At 37.9% G+C, this 24,789-nt stretch overlaps 3 protein-coding genes across 4 annotated transcripts; all 3 read left to right on the plus strand.

Moving 5' to 3' along the window:
* Positions 1–6,940: 6,940 nt before the first annotated feature.
* Positions 6,941–12,097, plus strand: LOC107794156 (uncharacterized protein At4g26450). Its single transcript, XM_016616620.2, has 5 exons — positions 6,941–9,549; positions 9,702–9,891; positions 10,056–10,110; positions 10,774–10,827; positions 11,899–12,097. The coding sequence occupies exons 1-4, from the start codon at positions 7,715–7,717 to the stop codon at positions 10,824–10,826; spliced, it is 2,133 nt and encodes a 710-aa protein (XP_016472106.2). The 5' UTR covers positions 6,941–7,714; the 3' UTR covers position 10,827; positions 11,899–12,097.
* A 2,599-nt stretch (positions 12,098–14,696) lies between these two features.
* Positions 14,697–20,638, plus strand: LOC107794157 (WPP domain-interacting protein 1-like). 2 transcript variants are annotated; one of them, XM_016616623.2, is made up of 4 exons: positions 14,697–14,833; positions 15,362–16,403; positions 18,371–19,071; positions 19,264–20,638. In XM_016616623.2, exons 2-3 carry the CDS (start codon positions 15,404–15,406, stop codon positions 19,060–19,062), a joined length of 1,692 nt encoding a protein of 563 aa, XP_016472109.1. In that variant the 5' UTR covers positions 14,697–14,833; positions 15,362–15,403; the 3' UTR covers positions 19,063–19,071; positions 19,264–20,638. The 2 variants fall into 2 exon arrangements, with proteins under 2 accessions (XP_016472109.1, XP_016472108.1); XM_016616622.2 differs by lacking the exon at positions 19,264–20,638 and having other exon boundaries at positions 18,371–19,227.
* LOC107794159 (photosystem I reaction center subunit V, chloroplastic-like) lies at positions 20,083–20,638 on the plus strand. The gene has a single exon (XM_016616624.2). It carries the CDS (start codon positions 20,083–20,085, stop codon positions 20,524–20,526), a length of 444 nt encoding a protein of 147 aa, XP_016472110.1. The 3' UTR covers positions 20,527–20,638.
* Positions 20,639–24,789: the final 4,151 nt, after the last annotated feature.

Genomic DNA, 24,789 nt, shown 5'->3' on the forward strand with positions numbered 1-24,789 from the left:
GTTCCTATCATTCCCTGAGAAATGGAATTTCATACGTAAGTGGTACACTTATGTTTTTGTCATTTTTGTTCATGGTGGAGGCAGACTCTGTAAAGATATTTTCCTTTTCTTTTCTACAACAATCCCGTGGCTGCCATACGAGGTCCCTGACCTAGCAGATTGAACTCGAAAACTGGCAGCTTGCTCGTCTTATGATGAGCGTAAGTGGCGAGATCTATCCAAGGGTCGATGGGAGGCCAAACATCATGGTACGTGCTGTGCGGTTTATTTTCTTTGAAAGGTACTCTCTTTTATATGTATTAACTCTGTTACCATAGGCATTGGAGAATTTTCTAAGATGAGATTGTGCCCCCTCGGAGAGGAGGAGGGGTCGTCATCTTTAGGGCCGAGGAATGATAACAAACGGAAGGAATCCTCGAAGGACGAAGGTGCTCATAGCGAGGCAAGCCCTGCTCGGAGGCTCAAAGAAGATGTATCAGCTGAGCCTGTAGTACCCGAGGCTTCTAGCCTTGGAAAAATGGTTCCTCCTTTGTCGCCGTCTTCTTTTCCCGTCGAAGGTACTTCGAGGGGTGTTTGAGGTCAGGGGCCGCCTAAATCAAGCGGGGCCTCGAGCGATCATATCCCTGCCGAGAGCGATTCAACTAGGGACGATGAGACCAGGCCAGTAGATGTACGCTCAACTTTTGAGGAGGCTCAACGGCTCTATTTTGTGGTGAGTTTTGGTTGACTTTGTTGGTTTTTCAGTTTTGCATTTTCATTTTCTCACTGAGCTTATTTTTCATAGGCCTTTGACAAGCTTAAGTCTGAGCTGCTCTGCCGTGAAGTTAGGTTGCGAAAAGCCTTGGACAGGGAGAAATACCTCAGCCTTCTTTGCGATAAAAGGGCAAAGAAGTTGATACAAGCCTGAACTACGAAGGCTGCCTCGAGAGACAGGTAACCTTTGTTTCGAGAGGATACATGTTTCTTCTTCTACCCTCGGAGATTAATATTTTGATATTTCAGTTGCAGAGAAAGACGGAAGACTTGGAATGCCTTTGAGGCAAAGTTGGTCAGGCCAGGTATGAGTGTGATGATCTAAAGGCCCAGATAGATGCCCAAGTTGCGGCCAAGAAGAATGCTTTGGCTAAGGTTTTTGCCCTCGAGGTGCAACTCTGGAATGCTCGTGAAAATAGCTCGGTCCAGATGAGCAGGATTGCAAGGCTCGAGTCTAACCTTTTAAAGATGAAGGCTGAGGTCGTGGACGCCAGGGTTGAAGCTGAAGAGATCCGAGCTAAGGCTGATAAGAAAGTGGCCGTCTATTTAAAAGACGATGCTGACGCTCGAGCTGAGTTGAGAGGGGCTTCCGATCGGGAGAGTAGAAATAATGAATATGCCCGGTGCAAATCCCGAAGGGAAACCCTCGAAGAGATCCATGCTAGGGGCTTTGATCTCTCAAAAGAGATAGAGTAGGTCAAGGCAGATGAATACGATGCCAAGTTCTTCGTATTCGATGCCGAAGATAATGAGGAAGAGGCCGAAGGGGCCGTAGTCCCCGAGGGGAATGCAGACTAGGTCTTTCCTTTCTAATTCTGTGTATAATGCTCTTAGAGAACATTGTAAATTAAGGCTTGTATTATTTCACATATAAATATAAAAAGAAGTCTTTCGGTTTTCCTCTTTCATGAATTTCTCTTTGCTTGTTTAGGAATAAACTGTGACGCTTGTTGACAATTGGTCCAAAATTTTGGACCTCAAATTAAACCCTTAGGTTCTTGCTACTGCCGAGCGATTTGTAAAGGGTGCAAGTTGACCGTTTGGGGCTCAGTCCCCGAGTCAAGTTTCGGCTTGAGCTCATCAACCCTTAAGTTTTCAAATTTTAGGCTGGCTCTTAGGCTCTTACGTGTTAGGTCGGCACAACCTATAATATAGGCTGGCGCTCAGGCTCTTACGCGTTAGGTCGGTACAACCTCTAATATAGGTTAACGCTTAGGCTCTTACGCGTTGGGTCGGTACGACCTCTAATATAGGCTTTATTTTTCCCTCGTTAAAGATTTTTTTGAAGTTTTTATGTTCGTCCGACTCTTCGACGGAAGAACCTCAATTGTGAGTCGTTATGTAGCGATAAATGAGTACATCGGGAGGTTCCGCTCGATGGGATTATTTCGAAGCCTTTTCATTATTTGGAGTTGACATGATCGAAGCTTTTTTGCTTATGCCGAGGGTAGCCTGGCTAACAGGTTCTTTTCGAAGTATTTTTGAAGTAATTGAAGGCATGTGATTTTATGGCGACGATCGGGCATCCCCGAGTCACGTTAGTTTGGTCGGAGCCTTATGATCGTAGTCATTGTGTTTGGCCGTAGCCTTTTAGTCCCAAAGCGAGGTAGCCTCGGCATCTATATCAAAGGTATGCCATTTTATGGGTCTTACAAGTTCGAATATATAGCCTCGACTTTAAGATCGAGATTATGCCTTTTGTAAGGTCTTATAAATTTAAACATGCCTTACTTTAGGTCTTACAGATAGGTTACTTGGCACAAGTATAATTCATGCTTTGCTTGAGGCCTTACAGATTTGGTGTTGCCTTATGGAGGTCTTATGAGATTGGGGTTGCCTCACAGAGGTCTTACACCTTCTAGTATTTCCACATGGAGGGCTTTCGGGCTCGAGGTTGCCCGCTTGGGGTCTTACGGGTTACGGCCTCGAGTTTTTGATAGCTCAATGGGGCGACAGTCAATGGTAGTCCATGAGAGATTGAAAGTTTTTGGCTCTGGAGCCATTTTTTGTGAACTTGATGTTGCCTCATGGAGGGCTTATGAGCTCGAAGTTTCTGTCCCAGAGGTCTTACAGCTTCGAGTTTTTCTAACCGGACACCTGCACACAGGTTAGTGTAAGACGTAAATAACAAAGGAGACGGTTATACCTTAGTAGTGATTGCACTTCGAGCCTCGATATACTTCAACTGCTCGCTCCGGGGACACGGTACGGTCCTTTGCTTATTTGCTCGGGTGCAGTCGAGAATGTAGCTTGTGATTACTACTTCGTTGTTTGCTTATCCTTTGGCTCCTTCGATGTTGAAGGTGTTGATTTGGTGCCATGTCGTGTACCGCGAACATCTCTCTTGCTGCATGCTACTCCCCGTATACCGTTTTTATTCCGTCCTTTGTTGAAAACTTCATCATTTGATAAAGGGTTGATCGTACTGCCCTCATGCAGTGTATCCATGGCCTTCCGAGCAAGGCATGCACCCCATGTCTCCTTCAATGACATGAAAATTGAAATTTTGGGTTGTGCCTGCCACATTGACCGAGAGGGTGATCTCCCCCTTCGTTGTCTCGCTCGCCATGTTGAAACTGTTGAGTACTCGAGAGGCGGGCATGATTTGGTCGAGCAGTCCAAGCTTCTCCACCACCCTCGACCTGATAATGTTGGCCGAGCTACCTGGATCCACAAGCACATGTTTAATTTGAAATGTATTCACAAGAAAAAAAATTACCAATGCGTCGTTATAAGGCTAAGACAGGACCTCGATGTCTTCTTCGCTAAATGTGAGAGTGTCTTGTGGTATGTAACCTCGAGTTCGCTTTTCCCTGGTGATGGATATTTTTGTTCGTTTGCCAACGGGTTCCTGTGGAATATCGATTACTCCAACGATCATGTGGATGACATGATGTGGCTCTTCTATTTCATCTTTCCTGTTCGCCTCTCTTTCCCGAAATTGATTTTTGGCTCGATCGCTGAGGAACTCTCGGAGGTGCCCTTTACTAAGTAGTCGGGCTACCTCTTCTCGGAGCTGTCTGCAATCTTCAGTCCTATGATCGTTTGTGCCATGAAATTAGCATAGCAGGTTAAGGTTCCTTTGCGACGGATCTGATAGTATGGGTTTTGGCCACCTGGTGTCTTTGATTTTACTTATGGCTGATACGATATCCGAAACATCAATGTTGAAATTGTACTCAGATAACCGGGGTGCCTCCATCTGTCCTATGTGTCTGTCGAATCCGGCTCTGCTCCCGAGTCCCCGAGGATTCTGATCTCGATCTGCCCTTCAGACGTTTCGGGGTATGTTACGCCTTGGGGCGTTTCTTCGATCTTTAGTGTATGGTTGGTACCTTTCCTTGTTTGACCTTGGTTCCTTTGACAGGAGCCTGCTAGGATATACTGAGCCCGAGGGGGCTCCCAGTTGGTCGTCCTCGACCGTAATTTTTGATTGATACCGATTGTGGACATCCGCCCAAGTCACAGCGGGATATTCAACCAAGTTCTGCTTTAGCTGTTTCAAAGCTATCAAGCTTTGTTCATTCAAACCTTGGGTGAAGGCCTGCACTGCCCAATCATCGGAGACTGGTGGTAATTCCATTTGTTCCATTTGAAAGCGAGATACAAACTCCCACAACATCTCATTTTCTCTTTGTTTGATTTTGAAGACGTCGAATTTCCTTGTAGCAACTTTGATGGCACCGACATGTGCCTTTATAAAAGAATCTACCAGCATGGCAAATGAGTCTATCGAATTCGGGGATAGGTTGCGATACCACATCATGGCCCCTTTTGAAAGGGTTTCTCCAAATTTTTTTAATAGGACGGATTCAATCTCGTCGTCCTTTAGGTCATTTCCCTTTACAGCACAAGTGTAAGCAGTGATGTGCTCGTTGGGGTTCGAGGTTCCGTTGTATTTCGGGAGATCGGGCATTCTAAATTTCTTTGGATGGGATTTGGAGCAACACTTGATGGGAATGACTTTTGTAAGAAATTCTTTGAATCTACACCCTTCAGGATCGGGGGTGCGCCCGAAATTTAATCGACCCTTGAATTGTAGGTCTCCACCTTTTTGTCATTGGCTTCTATCTTCTTTTCGCCCGATTCAATCCTCTTTGTGAGATCCTCGAGCAACTTCATAATAGCAGGGTTGGTTGCTGACCCGTTGTTGCTCGATATTTTCGGTACTTGTTCGGCTCGAGGAGCCATTTCTAGTACTGTTGTGCTTTGGAGTTTTTTGGTGGATTTGCAGTTAAGCAATCGCCAGCTATTGTGCCTGCAATATCTCAAAAATAACGTGAAGGCTAACCTCTCGTTCCTCCCGAGCTGGGGTTTTCTGAGTTTCTTATTGGTTTTCTTGGCGTATACTCCCGTTAGTGTGGGAGCTTATATTGATGTGTTGGGTGTTGCGTGAGCCCACCTCCACGGGGATTGGCTTTGGTGCGTCCTCAAGGTTTCGCAGTGGTACATCGGCGCCTGAAACAGCTACACCATTCTCTCTATGGTCCTTAGGACCGTTGTTTTCAGGTGCATTTACTCTGTTAGACATTTTGACCTTAAATCAAAGATTCTTGGACAAAGAAAAAGTGTGAAGAATAACTTATGTTTTCAGTAAACCAGCACCAAAACAATCACTATGATTTTTAGCCCCACGGTGGGTGCCAAACTGTTTACCTTGAAAACGGTAATTGCAATTAGATTTGATCTTGTGGTTCTAAAAGTACGTGATTTATTTTAATACTAGTTGTTAGGCAATAGATGCTAAGTATGAGTTAAGAAAGTAAAGTAAGAGTAAGAGGCAACGTGGTTATTCATACCGAACGGCTGCGAATCGGGATCTCGGATTGGCCAAAGCTGGGCCTTGGGTCGAGCTAATGAGATTGACTGGGAATGATTGATGAAGGACTAAAAGTTTCAAGGGCCTCAGTAATGGCTCTTTATGATCAATGATGAATAATAAATGAGGAACAATCAACGAAAGACAATAAATGGAAGCAATAAATCAAGGGAAAGACAATGGAGAATGTTTAAGTTAGAGAGCAGAGAATGTTCCCGTTCTTGTATTGAATATCATGTGTCTTTACAAAATAACAAGGATCCCCTTTATATAGGAGGGAGAATCCCAACATAGTACATATGCATTTATTACAAAGATAAACAGCTGATACAACTATTTAATGTCACGGTACGGACTTGTACTATTCTTGTAGACCTGGTCAGCTTTAGCCATGTGCCTTTTGGGAATTTTCCGCTTGTCTAGGATAGCTACCGATTTGCACTGCCCCGAGGTCGAGCATTGGGATCCCTCGGGGTCAAACCTCGAGCTATGCTTCGAGGCTTCTAAAGACGGGTTGTGAAATCCGATTTTAGCCGTATATAATACTATTTATGATTACCTAAGTGATCTCCTGTTCATCGCTTATATTACGAGGATCATTTTTTTTTATAAATTGGGAGATCCTAGTAAAATCATAGATTACCTAGGTGTTATATATGAATCCATATGTATTATTTATGATCTCCTAAGTGATTTTCGATTAGTTGCTTATTGGTTGTTAGCAGGATCATTTTTTAATAAAATGGAAGCTCCAATGAAAACATAAATCGCCTATGTGTTATTAGAAATCACCGTGTACTTTATGATAGTCTAAGTGATCTCCAGTTGATCGCTCATTAGTTATTATTAGTATCGTTTTTTTATAAAGTGGGAGATCCTATTGAAATCATAAATAACCTATGTGTTATCTAAAACCGTGTATGTATTATTATAATCGCCTTAGTGATCTCTGATTAACCGCTTATTCATTATTACCAGGATCGAATTAACAAAGTAGGAGATCCTAGTGAAATCATAGATTACATATGTTTTATTTAGGAATCCCTCATGTATTATTTATATTCGCTTAAGTGATCTCGGGTTCATCACTTATTAATTATTACCAGGACGATTTGTTATAAAGTGGGAGATCCTCGTGAAGTCATATATCACATGTGTTATATAAAAAATTATTCATATTACAATATTATTTGCATAAATAATAATAATTATCCCATAACTATTATGTGAATTAAATATCTATTACCGGTAATCATACATTAAAGACGAAAATTCCTAAATAATTTCTTCTATGTGAAAAAAAGAAAAAGAAATCATATACGTATAATTTATATTTTTGACACAACAACAATATCATCATCATCTTGTGGTCCGTCTCTTTGACGCTATTATAATATCGACCCTCTCTTTTTTACATTTAGGCATAAAATTGGATTCTTCCTTTGGCTCTGCTTTCAATAGTCCAATCTAAAATCTCCAGCACACAGTTAATCAGAGTGTAAACAATTTCTTTAATCTTTTGACAATAGACTTTGTCACTTTTGTATGATTTTGTCCTGGATCTAATCTCCACCTAGTTGATTTCTTTGACCCGATCAAAAAAAAAAAAAAAAAAAAACAAAGAAAATCATAAACCCTAATGGATTTAATCAGTTTTCTATCTAAATTTTGTTATGGAAATTGCAAGGAGGAGTACAATTTGATGATGATGAAATGGATCTGAAACTGAAACCCTAAACAATAACGATCGAAGTTTTGCAACTCAGAGAAACCCATTTGCTTCATTTCCCTAAAAGGTAACACTGCTGCTGCTAAATTCTAGATTGTCACTTAACAGATCTGTAAAGATTGAATCTTTGACCTTATTGACTGTTTAGTTATAGTTGGGTTTTTTTCACAATGATCCATGAATTTGGAACAAGAATAAGGAAATAGAGTTTATTAGCTTTCTGAGAATGGGTTATAGAAACTGCAATTGTTGTTTAGCTTGTGTTTGGTTGAAGAACTGAATCCCTTATAAGTACAAGTTGAATTGGTGAAGAAGAACTGAACCCTTGAGAAATTCTTCAACCCCTTTGATCATTTGAGGAATTTGGGAAAAGACTTACATTTTTAAGGTAAAAAGATCCAATCTTTGAAAAAATGCATGCCAGGCATCGGAGTCCGGTAGCTGGGTATAAGTCTAGTTCAATGGGGATGGGTGGAGTGGCTACTGCCTCGCGGGTTTCACCCGAGGAAACAGTGAGAGGTCGTGGATTGCACAACTTGGAGTACAGAAACTATAATCGAGGTGGATTTGGGCGTGGTCAATCGAAGCAGTTTGGGTTTCAGCAGCCTTCGCATGGAAATGACCTTTTCATGGAAGCTGGACGGTTAGCAGCCGAGTACCTGGTTTCCAAAGGGCTGCTGCCACCGAACGCTCTTTCAGGGAAATTGCCAAATGGTAACTTAAAGAGCCCGGTTGGGAATTTTCAGGGGTTTAAGCGACAAGATGTTGATGAAGGTCGGACATCAGCTCTTTCACGTTTCGAGAGTGGTGTAGGCGATAGGAGAATGTATCCTGATGAACATAACTCGGTGGGTTCAAGAAATTATATGAGAGCAAGGAGAAGAAATGAATCCTTTAGAAATTACATCTCTGAGTTCAACCAAGAATTGCAAAGAAGTGGATCGTCCGTTAGAGCCAGGGCCTACACTGATATGAATGGTCAAGATGTCGCTTTCCCACGTGATAGAGATGAACAGCAAGTGGCTAAAGATAGTAATGAGATGTTACCTAGTTCCCTTCTTCCAGGTAAAACAAATCCAGATATAGAGAGTACAGAGGAGTCAACGGGTGGTGATTCAAAACCTGCCTCGGGAGATTCTGGTAAAGAGACAAGTCCCATCAACACTGGAAATGATATCCCATCAGAGGTTCAACCTGAACCAAACGAGAAACCTGATGACATTGAAATGTCCGAGAAAGAAGCTGATCCGGTTAATCTTTCCAACAGTACTGAGGGTTTGGAGAAAACAGCTGGCAACGAGGATCTAGAAGTAAAGTTGTTCAGCGAAGAACATAACCAGACGAGCATGACTGCTAATGATTTACTTAGCTTATGCAGGTTTGGAAACGTTCCCACAAGAACACGTTCTTCGTTGGCAAACAGAGATTTGAAGGTTTGTCATGATTCTGTTACTGTAGATGAGAATGCTCATGAGGGCGGGCTCCCTAAGGAAACTGAAGTGCATTCCCAAGACATCTCTGTGGATGCGAAAAGCCTCAATTCTGAGAAATTGAAAGCGCCATCCATGGAGGAAGAATCATGTCTTACTTATGCCATTAAGCAGTTAAATGAGACAAGTTCCTTATCCTTTCGTGAAAGTACGTTAATGAAGGAGGAAGAGAAATTAGAGGGGCTAACTGAGATTGAAAGTTGCAGTTCTATAACCACGGGAAGAGGTGAGAAAAGAGAGTTGGATGACGATGACAATTGTAAGGAGGGAACTAAGAGACCTAGAGAATTGGCTTCATTAAAAAGTACTTTCTCAGATGACTTTCTCTACCGTTCTAATTCAGTGGAAGAACAGCTGACTTCACAGGAACCAAGGACATCACAGGGAGAGCCAGTAATGTTTCTGTCTGAGGAGAAGAGATTGGTAGACATCTCTATGATACCTGAGGGTGATGTGAGGCTAGGCAGTGACTTCACGGAAAAGCAACTTTTACCGGCTTCCTTCAAGACTTTTGATCTCAATCTTATGGAAACTTCTGATGTGAATGAACATCATGATGCCAATCCTGTTCATATCTTCCCTGTGATTGCTGAAGGTGTAAAACAAGAAGCATCGGTTGATATGCATCTGACCATGGGTAGTAACTCTAATACAAGTAAATATGCTAAATCTGGCTTTGATGGGAGAGATGTTGAGGTGATTGATTTGGACAATGATTCTGAACAAGAAGAGAAGGCTTTCAGTAACCAAGAGAGAAGGTTAGTGTACACCTCCAATTTACTTATCCTTTTCTTTTAACTTTTCTTTTGCGCAGTTCCGTTTGATCTTCATGTTGATTTAATTGCTTTTGTTATTATCATTCAAAAAAAAAAAAAAAAATCCCATAAGATGGTTGTTGCCTTTTACACAGGTCTGAAGTTGTATTCACTGAAACAGATGATTTTTCTAATAATGCACATAGTACCAACAATATACCCAATGCTCAGGACGGTTATGGACTTATGATTTCGGAATTACTTGGGAATGATATAGCAAACTGTTCTTCTCTACCAGAAGATATGAATTCTCTGCACAATGATATGGGCCTCCATAATGGAGAGGTACTAATGCCATAGTTTTCATAGTGAATTTTTCGCACTGATATTTGTACAGTTTTTCCATTTTACGATTAGCTTTCTCTGCTTCACTTACAATTTAAAGTGCAATAATGCTTATGAAAACGCCTTGTTGTATATTTTCTTAATCATTTTTCTTTTTCCTTCAGGGCATGCTTGGTGACGATGATTCAATATATATGTCCTTGGGAGAAATTCCGATAAGTATGCTTAAGATCTCTTAGCAACACTTTTTGAATCTGAACTTTGTGTTGAGTTGTGTGTGTGTGTGCACCTGTCCATGGTTCTGCCGTGATCCTTACCTATATCGTACATTCCTTGATGTTTTCGCTGTTCATTTTTTTTCCTGATTACGCATATTATATAACCATGTTCTTTTGAGCCTCCAGGGCTTTGGTCCAATGGTAAGAGCGCAACACGTGATGTGTGGGTTAGGTGCATGTCGGGTTCAAATCCTGCCTTAGATTAAAGCCTGGTGTTCAAGTGGAGAAGGGTAGAGGGGTGGGCCCATTATCCACCGAGTTTCGAACCGTGCGCCATTGACCATCGGGATTTTTCGGATAAAAAAAAAATAAAAAATGAATAAAACCATGTTCCTTTGGTAAGGATAGTCCATTAGATTAGTTTCATTTGTTGATCAAGTGGCTTGCTCTACTTATGAGGACTACGTTCTTTCAGAATTAGAAAAAAAAAAAAAAAACTGTTGCAGTTTTCTTAGTCAGCAGATTAATGTTCATCTATATGGCCAAAAGCATGTACAAAATTATCTGTGCTTTTCTGCTCCTCTCTTTTGATGGATGAGAATTAAGATAACAGGTATCTGGGGTCTTCTTTCGTGTCTAAGTGTGCTGAATGTATTTGCTGTAGGTTTTCTGACAGGCTGGGAGCAGCCGACACAAGAATTCGGGAAGCCATTTTAAGGTGCTATTACCCAGGTTTTCTTGAGATGTATTATCACAAATTTTTCTTTATGCCTAAGCCTAATGTCAGTTGTCAAATACTAACTCTTTAGTAGTGCAACTTTGTAACATTGTATGCCTTCGGCAAGATCTTGCTTGTTTCTAGCATATGAAGAATTCCGTTCGCCCTTCCTCTCCGTGTTGTTGGAAGTTGGCAACAATGTGGTTTTCTTTTACTCTTTTGCTGTTTCACCTCTTGTTTGAATTGGAAAATTCTTCTACTTTGTTGAAAGCTTAGTGGTCAACTACTTCCTTTATTGCTCTGCTGTCTATACATTTGCTTGCAAAAAACTACATGTCAATATGTCATCAAAGGGATTGGAAAGCTATACATTGCATCATAACCCGTGCCCAGGGGCGGTGCTAGAGACCAAGGTGCGAGTTCGGTTGAAACCAGTAATTTTGGTCTAAACTCTGTATTTGTCTTAAGAAATCTATTCAATATGTACAGATTTTTAATTTATAACCAATAACTTAAAATGGTTAGAATCCCGAACCCATAATTTTCAGATCCTGGCTCTGTATCTGTTGGTTGTGCCACGCCTTTCTTTTCTTTACTTTGACCTCTTATGATTTCCTTTATACTTCTTGACAAATATAACCTCTAGTCGTGGAAATTAGGTTAAGCTAGAATGGTTTAGTCATGGACTCGTTTATGCAGATTGAAAAAAAAATGGACTCGTTTATGCAGACATCAATCCCATGCTCTTGAAAACATTTTATCCTGTTAACTAAAAACTAAAAGTGCAGCCTGGGGAAGGGCCGGACTACAAGAGTCTATTGTACGCAGCCTTACCCTACATTTCTGCAAGAGGCTGTTTCCACGGCTCGAACCCATGAACTTTTGGTCACATGGCAAAACTTTACCAGTTACACCAAGGGTCTATGTTTACTGCATCGTGGAAATTGCATTACTTGCTTGATTTGTTCATTCAACTTTGGACGGGTGAATCTTTGAAATTTGACTGGTCACTGAATAACATATATCTTCGAATCCCCCTCTAATCTGTCTTTTCTTCTCTTGATTTTCCAGTTGCAGCCACTTATTGGATTGCCTTGTTATGGAGTTGAAGTTCTCTGTGATTGTTTAGGTCTTTTCATGTTCCAACAAGTAGCTCAAAAACAATCATATGAAGAATAAAGACATATGTATTTAACTTTTAAGCAAAACAGCTCCTCTCTTGTTGTAATGATTTCCTAATAAGTAGCTCATACAATCAGAGTTAAATATCAGAGTTAGTTCGCTTGGAGCAGGGCTCGAACCTGTGACTTAAAATCTTCTACATGGAACTTGTAGTAACCAATTCCATTCTGAAGCCAATGTAAAGTTCTCAAAATCCTTTCTAGAAAATGGCCAAAAGTCTGACATGTGAAAAACAGTATTGGATGAATCGAAGTTACATTTTACCTTATGATTATACCTTGGTGACAAAGGGTGAAAGCTAATGAAATGAGAAATGTGGCAAATGCAACACTTTCACCAAGTAGGAAGAGTAAAGACAAGCAAGAGTTTCGTCATCTTACTTTACTAGTTTCATTTCGGTATGATAGTCACCCCTTCTGCTTCCTTTCCCCGTAAAAAGTAGAGTGAACAGCTTCTTTCTAGCTCTGGGCAAGCCAGAGCAAGAGGGGCTCAAAAACTAAAGACCACCCCAAAAGTGTCCTTTCTGCAATTTTTTGAGCAAAAGTTGGGATTATTTGCATTGAATGGCCTGGTTTGAGGTCACTCTTTAAATTTTGTTGCTGTTAGCTCAACAAAAACTACGCTTAAGTCCTAAATAAATTGGGGTCAGCAATAAGAATACTAACATCTTTATTCAAGTTCAATTCATATCATCATTATACCATGTTGTCGTTAGCTCAATTAAATGGAACAAAATTTAAATAGTCGCCTTAAAAAAGGCCATTTGCGAAAATGCCCCCGAAAATTGAAAGGAAGAAGAAAAATTGAATCATCTGATCTCAAGTTCAAACTTCAACAAAGGTAAAAATACTAGCTGATTTTTTCTCATTTATCCAAGCTTTGACGCTCAAAGTTACTCGCTATCTTTGCTGGTGAAATAGCATATACCTCATGGACTTAGTCGGATGCACACAAGCTAACTCGGACAATTATTTAAAATAAAAAAGATTCCATCAATAATTGATCACTCCAAGATTTGACCCCCTACCCCCACTTTGATTATTTGGCATTGGCATTGTCATTTTCCATATTTTTTCCTCGTCAACACTAGCGTCATGCGGATTTCCAGATCATCAGCACACTGCTTTGTCCCACTTTGGTCTCTTATCTCCTTATTAAATTTCTGGCTCTCCCACGTTCCACCCATCCTTTCTTCTTCCACTCACCCATTTATTTTTCAATTCTCAAATATAAATTTTATATAATTCGATTCATGTTACGAGAATGTAAGGACCCGTTTGTCGGTAGATTTTTTTCCCCAGAAAAGTCCATAAAATTTTGCAAGTTTTTGAAATTTTTTTGAAACATATTTTTCAAAAATCAAAAAGTGGTTTTGATCACTTTTTTAAAAATTTCAGAATTTTTTGTATTCCCGCTCACAAAACTGAAATATTTTTTCAAGTGAAATGCACGTACAAACATGATTTTAAATTCCAAATACCATTTTTCAACTTAATTCCAAATACTTTTTTTCTTTCAAAAATTATATTTTTTTATATCCAAACGCCTACTAATTATACACGACTTTAACACGTTGATTTGGTTTAAATATTATAAGGTGGAAAAAGTTATCAACAGAATACCCAATTCGTTTCAATTCATATAATGCTCATTTTTTTTTTGGTAATATGCTCATTTCATTTCAATTAGATTGTTAACAGAACTTGTAGACTTCCATGAATTTAAATTTAAACCTTGATATGATATTTCTCTAAAATTAGCTTTTTAATTATTTTTTAATATCTCCTTTTGTATTATTAATAAAATAATAAGTTAAAATAACGTTTAATTTTGTTTCCTAGCTGAGGAGCCATAATCAGAGAAGAAATTCAATTGAATCTCCTTTGTTGAAAAATCGTATGCTCAAATAAAGCAAATAATATATAAACTTTTGAATCTAATTTTAATAATAAAGGCAGTGTACAAATTATTTCAGGCCAAAAGTTTAATTTTTTTGAATTTATTATAAAAATGTTGGCTCCGCCTTTAGTCATCTACAATATTGAAAAGAGGTATGTTATAAGAAGTACCATTTATTGATAGTTGTACAAAACACCTACTACTTTCTTCGTCTCGTCAAACACTTTTTTTTTGTCAATTTCAAAAGAATGACATCTTTCTATAATAATTTAGATTTAAACTTATCATCTTATCCTTAATTAGATGAATTATATTCGTACTTTTTGCGGCTTATTTTAGACCACAAGATTCAAAAGTCTTTATTTCTTTCTTAAAACTCCATGTCCAATCAAATAGCATCATATAAATTAGAACGAATGGAGCATTTATGAAACAATATTGAATATTTTGTGGTATGAGCATAACTTGTAATGTGTTGATCAGACGCACGCAACGAATTCTATAATTTGTCGCTGACAAAATTTAAATAGAAAAAAATAGAGGGGCGAGTTCATATTCATGCATGTCATTTGTCCTCGAGGATTTATCGGTTATTAAATAAAATCACAACTCATATGTTATGTCACTAGTTAAAAAAATAAAAATAAAAATAAAATGTTTTTTTGCTAATTAAAAAAAAAATATGTTGTAACTAGTCTGACTCCTTCCTTGTTCATATAATTAAATCATTGAAAAGAAAAAAATTATTAACTACTCCCAACCCGACCCGTTCTACCCCACTCCCCAAGTGGACCTTGTCCCCCAAATAGTGTAGTTCTGAGGATTTTGTGGCTATAAATTTCTAAATCCACATCAATTCTAGGGTTTCCTTATTCTTCTAAATTTCATCTCCATTCTCTGCAAATCCACGATCATGGAGAAATAGGTACGCTAATTTTATCTAATTACTGCAATCAAATCTGTTTACATTGGATTTGCCAATAACGAGTTAATTTTTTGTTCTAAATTGAGCATAATAGATATTAATGATTCCTTTAGCTAAATCCAACTAGTTATCATTACTGTAACAAATTTGATTTCGCGACTATGTTGATTTTTAGCTGGAATTTACCCAAGTCATGTAATTCATTTAGAGTTTAAGTTGTATATACTAATGGTGTAAATAATTGTTTCACTATCAGGTCACTTACTGCGTAATTACAGGTAAATCCGTTGATATGCATTAATTGATAATCTGGTACAAATGATAACTAACCTGCTAACATAGGTTAATGTCCACTGATCTTTACACTGTCAGTGTATATAACTTAAATCCATTCATTGAAGAGAATTTTGATATATTCGGTCCCCATAAGCTGGAATGATGGTTGTTTGTTCTCGATTTTGATCTGATTCTTCTTCATGTTGTTCAAAAGGCTAAAGCCCTAGACTTTTTTTTTTTGGGACTTGGAAGGTCAAAAGATCAGTGCTTGACTTTGTGGAAGATGATGAAGCAATGACCACACTTCAAGATTTGGATGATCCTGATCGAAACAAGGTTGAAAACAATGGGTCTGGTATTGTTGAGATTAATACCCCTATTTCGAATGAAGTTAAAGGTAAGGGAGTGGATTCACCTCCCCATGTGAAATCCTCACCGATAACTAAAGGGTTTGGCTTGAAGAAATGGAGAAGGATCAGGAGGGAATCGCACAAGGATGGGGATAGTAACACAGACAGTGGTAAGTTGTTGAAGCGTGGTTTGTCGAACGCCGCTGCAAATTCCATAAAACCTGTGCATTTGTCTGCTGGAGCAATCCAAAATAGTGAGGGATCCGTTTCTTCAACAAATGCACTATTGAGGAGCCCTGGTGTTCTAGTTGATGCCTTTGGTGTAATTGGTGATGCTGGGCTGGCTGATCGGCCTCTAATTTTTGGTGCCACGGACTCAGAGAACAGTGAGGATCAGAGTAGTAGGTCTTCGACTGCAGCCAGTGCTCCAAAAGCAAGGTACAAATCACCTGTGGTCTATGGTTATGTGCCTGATAAGAATGGCCAGATGAGTCTGAGTGGGAAGAGTGTGAGTTCTTTAACTCAAAAGTCTCATCAAGGAAAGGGTCGGGCTGAAACTAGTAAAAAGCCTAGAGGAGAAAGGGTCAAAATCGAGAAGGAAAACTCTCTTTCCAGCATGGAGTCTGACTCACAGAGCTCCAATTTTCTCTGTATGCAGAGTAATAATCATGTAACAATTAATGGTATTAAAGATGGAATGTCAGTGAATAATGGACAATTCAATGATGAAGCTGTTGCCAGAGAACGGCCAGTCAATGAGGAATTTCAGATTTATCTAGATGGAAGAAATGGTAAGAATTCTGAAACTCAAGAAGATCTAGCTGCTGAATCACCCTGGGATGTTAAAGAAGAGAGGAGTGAGAACCAGGGGCTGTCCGCAGATCATGATCCTCTGCTGGAGTCTATCTTCACCCTTCAAGCTGCTCAGGACAAACTTGAAAGAGGTAGATCTTCGGTTTTCATTGAACAATTCGAATATATACTTCTCGTATGATTTTTTTTGGGTGATTGTGATTTCTATTTTCTGCTTTGCTTCTTCAATATAAAGTGTGAAGCAAATTTCTTTTTAGTCAGAAGTTTATTCCAAATTCAGAAATGGATAAGAAAGGTGGCAGTTATTGCATAGTTATGTGTAATGTCCTCCCCCTCCCCACTGCGGGTACGCGTCCCTTCTTCCCCCAAAGTTTGAGCTTCAGTTTTTGACAAATTTGGCCATTGTTCTAGAATTTAGGACTGGCATTATTGCTGGAAGATGCGACAGTAGTGTCATGAAATTCAATCGTGCAGTATTGATAATCTTAATGGCTATGTACCTAGTAGTAGGATCTCTGTGGCAAGATCCACTCTTCTTCAAGAATTTTTAAATAGTTTTATTCTACATTTGGTATCGGCTATGATGCATATATTGCTTCAAGATCATGTCACCAAAATAAAAAAAGTTTATTGAAGAAATTTTATATGCCTTTAAGTTCTTCATTAGGTAATCATTTAACATTGTTTGTAGCTAGTACAGTAAGATTTGGTTAAACTCTTTAAGGAGTTGATATCTATTCATTATGGTAAATTCTGACATTGCACATTGAAGGTGGATATATGTGTTACTACTATTTACTATTAGGACGCTGTTGGCTTTCTCAAGAAATGGAGTAGTTTTAGCGCTAGAATGAATGGGATTTGCACTCACAGTAGTTATAACGTTGTGTTTTTCTTTTGATCATAAAAAAAGGTTGGGGAGTAGATAATTTGGAGATTTGATAGTATGAATAGCCTATAATGTTGGTGTGGAAGATAAGGAGTTTGAAGGTGTAGTGGCTGACATAGGACTTAAAACTACATTTTTTTCCAGCCGAAGTTAAAGACAGATTTAGGTAAGAAAATGTCCTGATTATAATAAAGGGGTCTTAAATGCCTCGGAGAGTTGGAGTATTCTCTTCTGTTAGTTTTCCATCCCCGCAAATGTTACTCTGGTGATTGGCAAATCTCCTTCTTTTTCAATTTGTTTGAACCTTTTCGGAGTATGAGAGAGAAATTGACTAACTTTCAGTGTGAATTTGGACATAGATTTTTTAAGCTTTTTGAAATAAACTTTTCATATTTATAAACTACATAAAAAAGTTTCATAAAGCACAATTATTAACAATCCAAAATATCTAAAAACTATTTGCAATTTGAAACGGAGGGAGTAAAAAGTAAGAACTCCAGAATAGAAAGAATATCTGGAGGGTTGGGTTTTTGGGTTGTATCAATAGCAAATCTGCAGAACAATCAAGAAGATGGATAAATAAAATCAAGGGCAAAATGAAAAATTTCTCTCAGAATTCTCATAATACTAAATTAATTCTGTAAAGAGGAAGGATTAAGAAATTGAATCTATATCTAAACCAGATCTCTTCTGCAACATGATCAGAATATTCTATGCTCCTTAAAGTAAAAAGATTAAACTTAAATCTGACCTAAAGTTTTTGAAACAACAGATGGTAAATTGATTCGAATAAATACCGTTCTGACTTTCTTATGGACCGAAAGGGCTTTTATCTTGGCGAAAGACTTGTTGGCCGCTTATTCTATGAATCACTACCGAGTAAAGCTAAAGGACCAATTCCCTTCCTTTCTAATGGCCAATATGTCCTTAAGCTTTACCTGCTTTTGGTCCAAGGAAGGCGTGCGGATTGGGATGATGATCTTGTACCCTTTTTGAGCTCTTAAACCACTTTTAGTTTTCGTTTCTAGCTGTTTATTCCCTCTTAACTGTGATTTGCAGCCAATTCTTTTACATGTATCTTGTGGATCATATTCGTGCGTTTTGCTTACCAATATACTTACCCTTTTACCTGTAGTGCAAGGACTAAATCAGTTACTCCTTGAAATATCATTATCTGATATTAATTAGTTTGCGTGCCTTTCTCTGCAGAAATTCAGAAATTCAAAGATATTGGCATACCTTCAGATTTCGATTCAGATGACAATCCTGGACTGAGCACATTTCAGCAGTCAGAATCCAGGAATGGTGTGCAACATTCATTTAACTCATTGGAGTCTGAAGTGGTTAGCTTAAAGCAGAATGTCATACTGTTGCAAAACAAGCTTAATGAGGAAGCATATTTGCTTAAGTTAAAGGAAGCCAGAGTTACTGAACTGGAAGCCATCTTAAGTAGTAACTCAAAGAAGAAAGAAAAGAAAACAGGAAATGATTTGCACGAGAGTTCTGAGGACATTGAGAGAGATCTTGAAGGCCTCTTTATGCAGAACTTTGAAGCTGAAATCGAGTATCTGGTAATATCGAGAACAATCCAAACGTTGAGAGCTGCAGCAATTGATCAAGTTACCCTCTTGGAAGAACAGAAGATATTAGCTACAGAACAAGCACAGATGGTGAAGAAGCTTGGTGATTCAGAAACGAAGACTGCAATGCTCAAGTCACAGGCTGAAAGTTTAGCAAATTACTGTGATGATGTGGCCAGCACTAATAAAACACGAGCGCTGCAGAAGGGAGTCTGCAAGTATAGTTCCTATTTTTTGATACAGTTGGTATTGCTGGTTATCGTCTTTGGACTGTATGTTTTGCAGATGTCACCTGATGCTGTTGAAGTTGTACCGACATAATTTTGAGAAGTGAGCCTTTTTCCTTTTTCTTGTATTTTCAACATAAAGCAACGATGAACGTTAATTAGGTCGTTTTAGTTGTTCATAGATAGAGGATACACCTACTTTCCATTTTGTCAAGTCGATGTTGAATTCAATGATAAATATAAACAATGATTTGGTGGCTCATAAGTTCTGAGTTTTGCTGATGTTGACCATCAGGTTGTTGTAGAGCTACCCGGCAGTGTTACTCCAACAAAGTAGACCTTGTTCTATTGATCTGAAGCATCCAGTAACGTTGTGCCAGTAGAAAGAGTTAAAGCTACGAAGCAAAGCTGTTAGTGGGATGCTCGGTATAAGCGATTTGCTGCTTCCACCATTAATTCCAGGCTTCACAATAACTCCTCCCCCCCCCCCCTCCCCATTTTTTTTAAGAAATTCTTTTTATTCCTGCTTAGGGTGAAGCAACGCTCGAAGTTTAGCTGATGTTTCGTTGGCAGTAGTGAAGAAAATAATCTCCACGTAAAATTTAACATTGTCTATTGATCAAGTAATGTTGCATTAGACCATGTTTCAAGTGTCCATGAATTTAAGTTATATACAGTAATAACGTAAATATTCTTTGACACGATCAATGTACTTTAACCTATAGTAACAGGTTAGTTACTATTTTTATCAAATTATCTAGTGATGTTTGTCATAGAAATTTATCTATGATTAACTTACAACCCAATTGTTTAAAAAATCTTACTGTGTAAATGTTAATGGAAAGTGAAGAGATTATGTTTGGGGCAAGAATATGTAATCCAAGAAGAACCAATGAAACAAAGCCAACTCACCATCCAAAATCTTTCTTTGCCTCATTCCCACCCTCACAAAATCTTTCTTTGCCTCATTCCCACCCTCACAAAATCTATCTCTTTTCTCCCAAAGCCTTTCCTAGAGTATAACCTCATCTTTAACTTTTCCAATTTCCAATATCCACTGATATATCCAATTAAAGATCAATTCCTCTTCTCCAAAGAACACTTTGCTGTAATCATGGCTTCTGCTTTGTTCTCTGCACCAACATTCCAAGGTCTTAGACCCCTCAACAAACCAACTGACACTTGTCTTTTCCTCAACAATAAGGTCACTTCCTACAAACCAATGAAGAAAAGATGCAATCTTGGTGTGAAATCTGAGCTCAACACATCACTTGTTATCAGCCTGAGCACAGGACTATCACTTTTCTTGGGAAGATTTGTTTTCTTCAATTTTCAGAGAGAGAATGTGGCCAAACAAGGGCTGCCTGAGCAAAATGGAGTGAGCCATTTTGAAGCTGGTGATTCTAGAGCCAAAGAATATGTTAGTTTGCTAAAATCTAATGATCCTGTTGGTTTCAACATTGTTGATGTTCTTGCTTGGGGCTCAATTGGTCATATTGTTGCTTATTATATTCTTGCCACATCTAGTAATGGATATGATCCTAAGTTCTTTGGTTGAAAGACAAAAGAGTCTTCTTGTTGATTTGTACTCTTCCATTGACATGTCTTTGTTTGTAATGCAGTAACTTAAGTTGCATACTCTCATATATAAATGTTGCTTTATTTGATAATGATCTTTCTTGTGTGATTTACTTTTCAATTTGAGAGAGATAATCATTCTTCTTTTCTTTTTCTTGTTATTTGGTTTGATCCGCACAAAGTATCATATAATTTTAAGAATTACTTATAATAGATTCGACAATAAAAATAAAAATTAGATAACCTTACACAAAGTCGAATTTAGCGTATTTATTTTATTGTTTCGATGATTTGCCCCTATTTAAAATATCAGAGAGTGCTTGTCGAAAAAATTCGAAAATATTATAGATATTTCTTATCAACTATGAAAGACAAAATTTAACATTAAACAGTAGGAAAGCTCCATCAAATTCTAAAATATGCAATGAAAAAATGGCATTAGACACAAAAATTTACTAAAAATAGAAGAAATAACAACTTTAAAAAATTACATCACACTCTAAAAATATACCAAAATAACAGAAACTACAAAAATATTACCGTTAGATGTGAGTTCCCGCAAAATTCCTTCTTTTTATAGGTCTAATCAAATCTAAGAGATAAAGTTCCTTAAATATTTGCCTTTGAGACCAAAAGTGTTAAATTCTGGCAAATATGATTGGGCTAAAAGTACTCAGAGCATACTTAAGGGGACTACTTTGAACCTATACCCAAACATAAGGGACCGTTTTTGTCATTTTCTGCTGACTCATACATCTCATAAAATTTATACGAGGTACTATAAGCTTTTAGAATAAAGTGTTAATAATCTTCATTTCCGCCTCCGTCGGCTATGAGAAACCATCTCCGCCCCCTTCCGACGAACGGACCTTCAATTTCAAAGGTATCTACCTATTCGCCCTTCACTCCGATTTTTTTGTTTGATTTTAGATATCTATTTAAATAATCTGTTGATATTCGAATTATAAGGAAGATATATATAATATATTGAGGCATTGAATATTTTAGGATTCCCGGACTCGATGTTTGCTTGTATAGCTTTTGCTCAATTTCATGGAAAGTTTGCTCCTTTTGTTCCTCTCAAATTCTGAATTGTGCGCCGTTTTTTTTTTGTATAGTATTTACTGTTTTTATGGTGCAAATAGTAGTGTCGAGTTCGCATTATTGTTCAGATTTTATGATTTTGAGTTTGTAATTAGTTGTGTCGATAATTTTAGTAGAGCATAGTTGTTGGGAGAATGCATTGATTCTTCTGAAACCTAAGTATATATGTGATTTATGAATTTTTGTACTTATCCTCTTCATCTGGTTGTTTTTAAAGAAAAAAAGAAAATGCATATTTAGGTGTATTGAGAACATAAAGTGTCACAAAACTGACTGTAAGTTTTTAAAAAAACCGAAGCTACTGAAGACATTTGTCATTTTGTTAGTGTTTAACTTAGCAAAAACCTATCAAAAGATAAATGAATTGAATAATTGGTTTTAGGAAAATTGCTAGCTGTTTTGATTTTCTGAAAACGTTCTTAGAGTTTAGGACGATAATTTGCAAAGGCTATTAAATTTTAAGTATCATCTTTTATACATTGGAATTCCAATATCCCTAATATATCCAATTAAACATCAGTTCTCTAAGAACAGAGTTGATGTTCTTGCTTGGGGCTCTATTGGCCATATTGTTGCTTATTATGTTCTTGCCACTTCTAGAAATGGATATGATCTTAAGTTCTTCGGTTGAAAGAGAAAATAGTCTTCTTGTTGATTTGTACTCTTCAATTGACATGGCCTTATTTGTTTTGCAGTAGCTTAAGCTTGTATATTGGCAAAGAATTATTAGTACTACATTTTTCATTTCTTTGTTCATCCATGGTTTCAATATATTTATGTTATTTTAGTTCAAATTTGAGGTTTACGATTAGTTTAGAAGTATAGTCCCAAACTATAGTAGTATTTATTATACAGTTGTCCATATATTTCAACAGAAAACGAATACTCCCTCGGTTACAATTTATGTGATATGGTTTCAGGTTTGAGTCGACACGGAGTTTAAGGGAAAAAAAAGAAGAAAACTTTTGAAACTTGTAGTCTTAAACATGTTATAGTATTAGTGTGGCTATAAGACATTTGAAATTTGTGGTCAACACCTTCTGTTTGTACCTGCAAATGGTATAGGAGTTCAATTTTCCATCGGTAAACTCCTTTCTCTCATGTTATTAGTTTTGTACCGGTTATTGGTTAATAGAATTTGATGGGGGCGCGTTTCGTACGAGGAAAAATGACTTCCTGGAAAATGTTTCCATGAGTAAATCATTTTATGGTATTTGGTAATGACGGACGCCATTTTTATGGTATTTTCCATCAAAAGGAGGAAAATGACTTGTCTGATCGCTAATAGCCGGAAGTCATTTTCCTTACAACTATTTTAATTTTTATCTTCATATTACTTCCATACAACAACTCCTATTGCTGCATTTGCTATATAACAGGCATGGCAAATGCAGCATTAATAGAGGCGGAGCTAGCATGTATTATAAGGGTTCACGTGAACTCCATAGCTTTTGTTGATGAAAACAGATATGATTTACATAAGCAAAAAGATCTCTATTCATATTATTTATAAGAATGCTTTATTGGGAACCTATATAACATAAACGATAAAATAACGAAGAAGAGAATCTCTAATAGAGCACAACTCTTTGACAACCTCCTTTATATTTTTTCTTTCACTTGTATCATACATTGAACAACAACTCCAACTCCAAATAAGGAGACTAAACCCCTCACAGTTTTGTGCCTTCTCATGAAGCCTGGAATGAGAGCTCTGATCTTTGCTTATGATCATTTCCTTTTCCAAAACTAAGAACGGGTTCTACTATTTCAAGTGCTCCCTCACCATCAGGTATGGCATTCTTGACTAAATCATGAAGGTTTAATTCACCGCCGAACATGCTATCTGTAGGCCCTTTTTCCGTGAACATTTCTAGTAAGAGAATACCAAAACTATACACATCGCCATGCTTTGATGGCTTTGTTATCAAAGGAGAAAAATGCAAAAAAACCCTAAGATCTGTTGGGGCTTTAAGCGTAAAGCGAAAATAAAGCGTGGGCTTCAATAAGAAAGATGCAAATGGAGAAAAATTACAAATTTGTATGAGTAATCCAAGAGTAATTTCTATAAGCACGGATACCAAATATATGGACAGAAATTGAAGAAAATTTACGATAAAGTGAAACAACAATTGTTTAGTGTCACCTTTTTAGGATTATGCTCATTTTCAAGGAAAAGTATGTCTTAGAGCCTTGATGACAACACTAAAGTGCCCGCTCAACATGTTTTGAGCCTCGCTTCAGGGCTTAAGCGCGCCTTTGATAACATTATTTGATGGCTTGCTTCCCATCCCATACTCTACAATGGAAATATATATCACAAATCATTAGACTATCATTAGAATTATTATGGAACATGATCATGTATTATGAAATTACCTGGAGCTGTGTAGCCGATAGATCCTTTAACAGTTGTAGAGCTTGTCTGAATTTCAGGTGTTGTTTTATTAGTCAGTAGTAGGAAACGTGCCAATCAAAAATCACCAACATGGGCAACCAATTCATCGTCGAGGAGAACGTTGCTCGGTTTGAGATCACAATGAACTATTGGTATCTGACAATCATTATGAAGATAATGGATTGCACCAGCAACATCAATAGCAATATTGAGCCGTTGCAGAAACCCCAACCTTATAATTGACTGACCATCTGCTCTTGAATAATCTGGATGCAGCCAGTCCTCCAAACTTCCATTGGCCATAAGCTCATAAACCAGAGCCTTGAAGTCATTTCCACGATAATCAACACCAGAACATGCAGTGACTAGCTTGACTAAATTACGATGTCTAACATTTCAGGGCCTCACATTCTGCTCTGAAACTTTTGATGCTGTGAATGATTCAACACTTTTATAGCAACATTTTTACCTTCATCCGTTTCAACAATTCCCTTATAAACATCCATGACTCCCAACACCAATCAAGTTGTTCGTGGAAAACCCATTGGTAACTTTGAGAATACTTTGGTAGGACATAGATAGGAGTTGGTTTAGATATTTATGTAAAGAAGGAAATGTCTGTTTGGTCCTTTGGAACCGATAGAGGAGAAGGGAAAACCAACCATAACAACTAGCCCCAAAATCCCCAATATCACAGAGATTATGACAAGCTTAAAGTTAAGCTTGTTTGAATGACTGAAG

This window comes from Nicotiana tabacum, chromosome 1 (genome assembly GCF_000715075.1).
Source record: "Nicotiana tabacum cultivar K326 chromosome 1, ASM71507v2, whole genome shotgun sequence".
NCBI classification, from domain to species: Eukaryota; Viridiplantae; Streptophyta; class Magnoliopsida; order Solanales; family Solanaceae; genus Nicotiana; species Nicotiana tabacum.

Coding starts and splice junctions, on each gene's coding strand:
- LOC107794156 (XM_016616620.2), top strand. CDS start 7,715: ATGCATGCCAGGCATCGGAGTCCGGTAGCTGGGTATAAGTCTAGTTCA. Junction 9,550..9,701: donor TTCAGTAACCAAGAGAGAAG/GTTAGTGTACAC, acceptor CCTTTTACACAG/GTCTGAAGTTGTATTCACTG. Junction 9,892..10,055: donor TGGGCCTCCATAATGGAGAG/GTACTAATGCCA, acceptor TTTTTCCTTCAG/GGCATGCTTGGTGACGATGA.
- LOC107794157 (XM_016616623.2), top strand. CDS start 15,404: ATGACCACACTTCAAGATTTGGATGATCCTGATCGAAACAAGGTTGAA. Junction 16,404..18,370: donor TCAGGACAAACTTGAAAGAG/GTAGATCTTCGG, acceptor CTTTCTCTGCAG/AAATTCAGAAATTCAAAGAT.
- LOC107794159 (XM_016616624.2), top strand. CDS start 20,083: ATGGCTTCTGCTTTGTTCTCTGCACCAACATTCCAAGGTCTTAGACCC.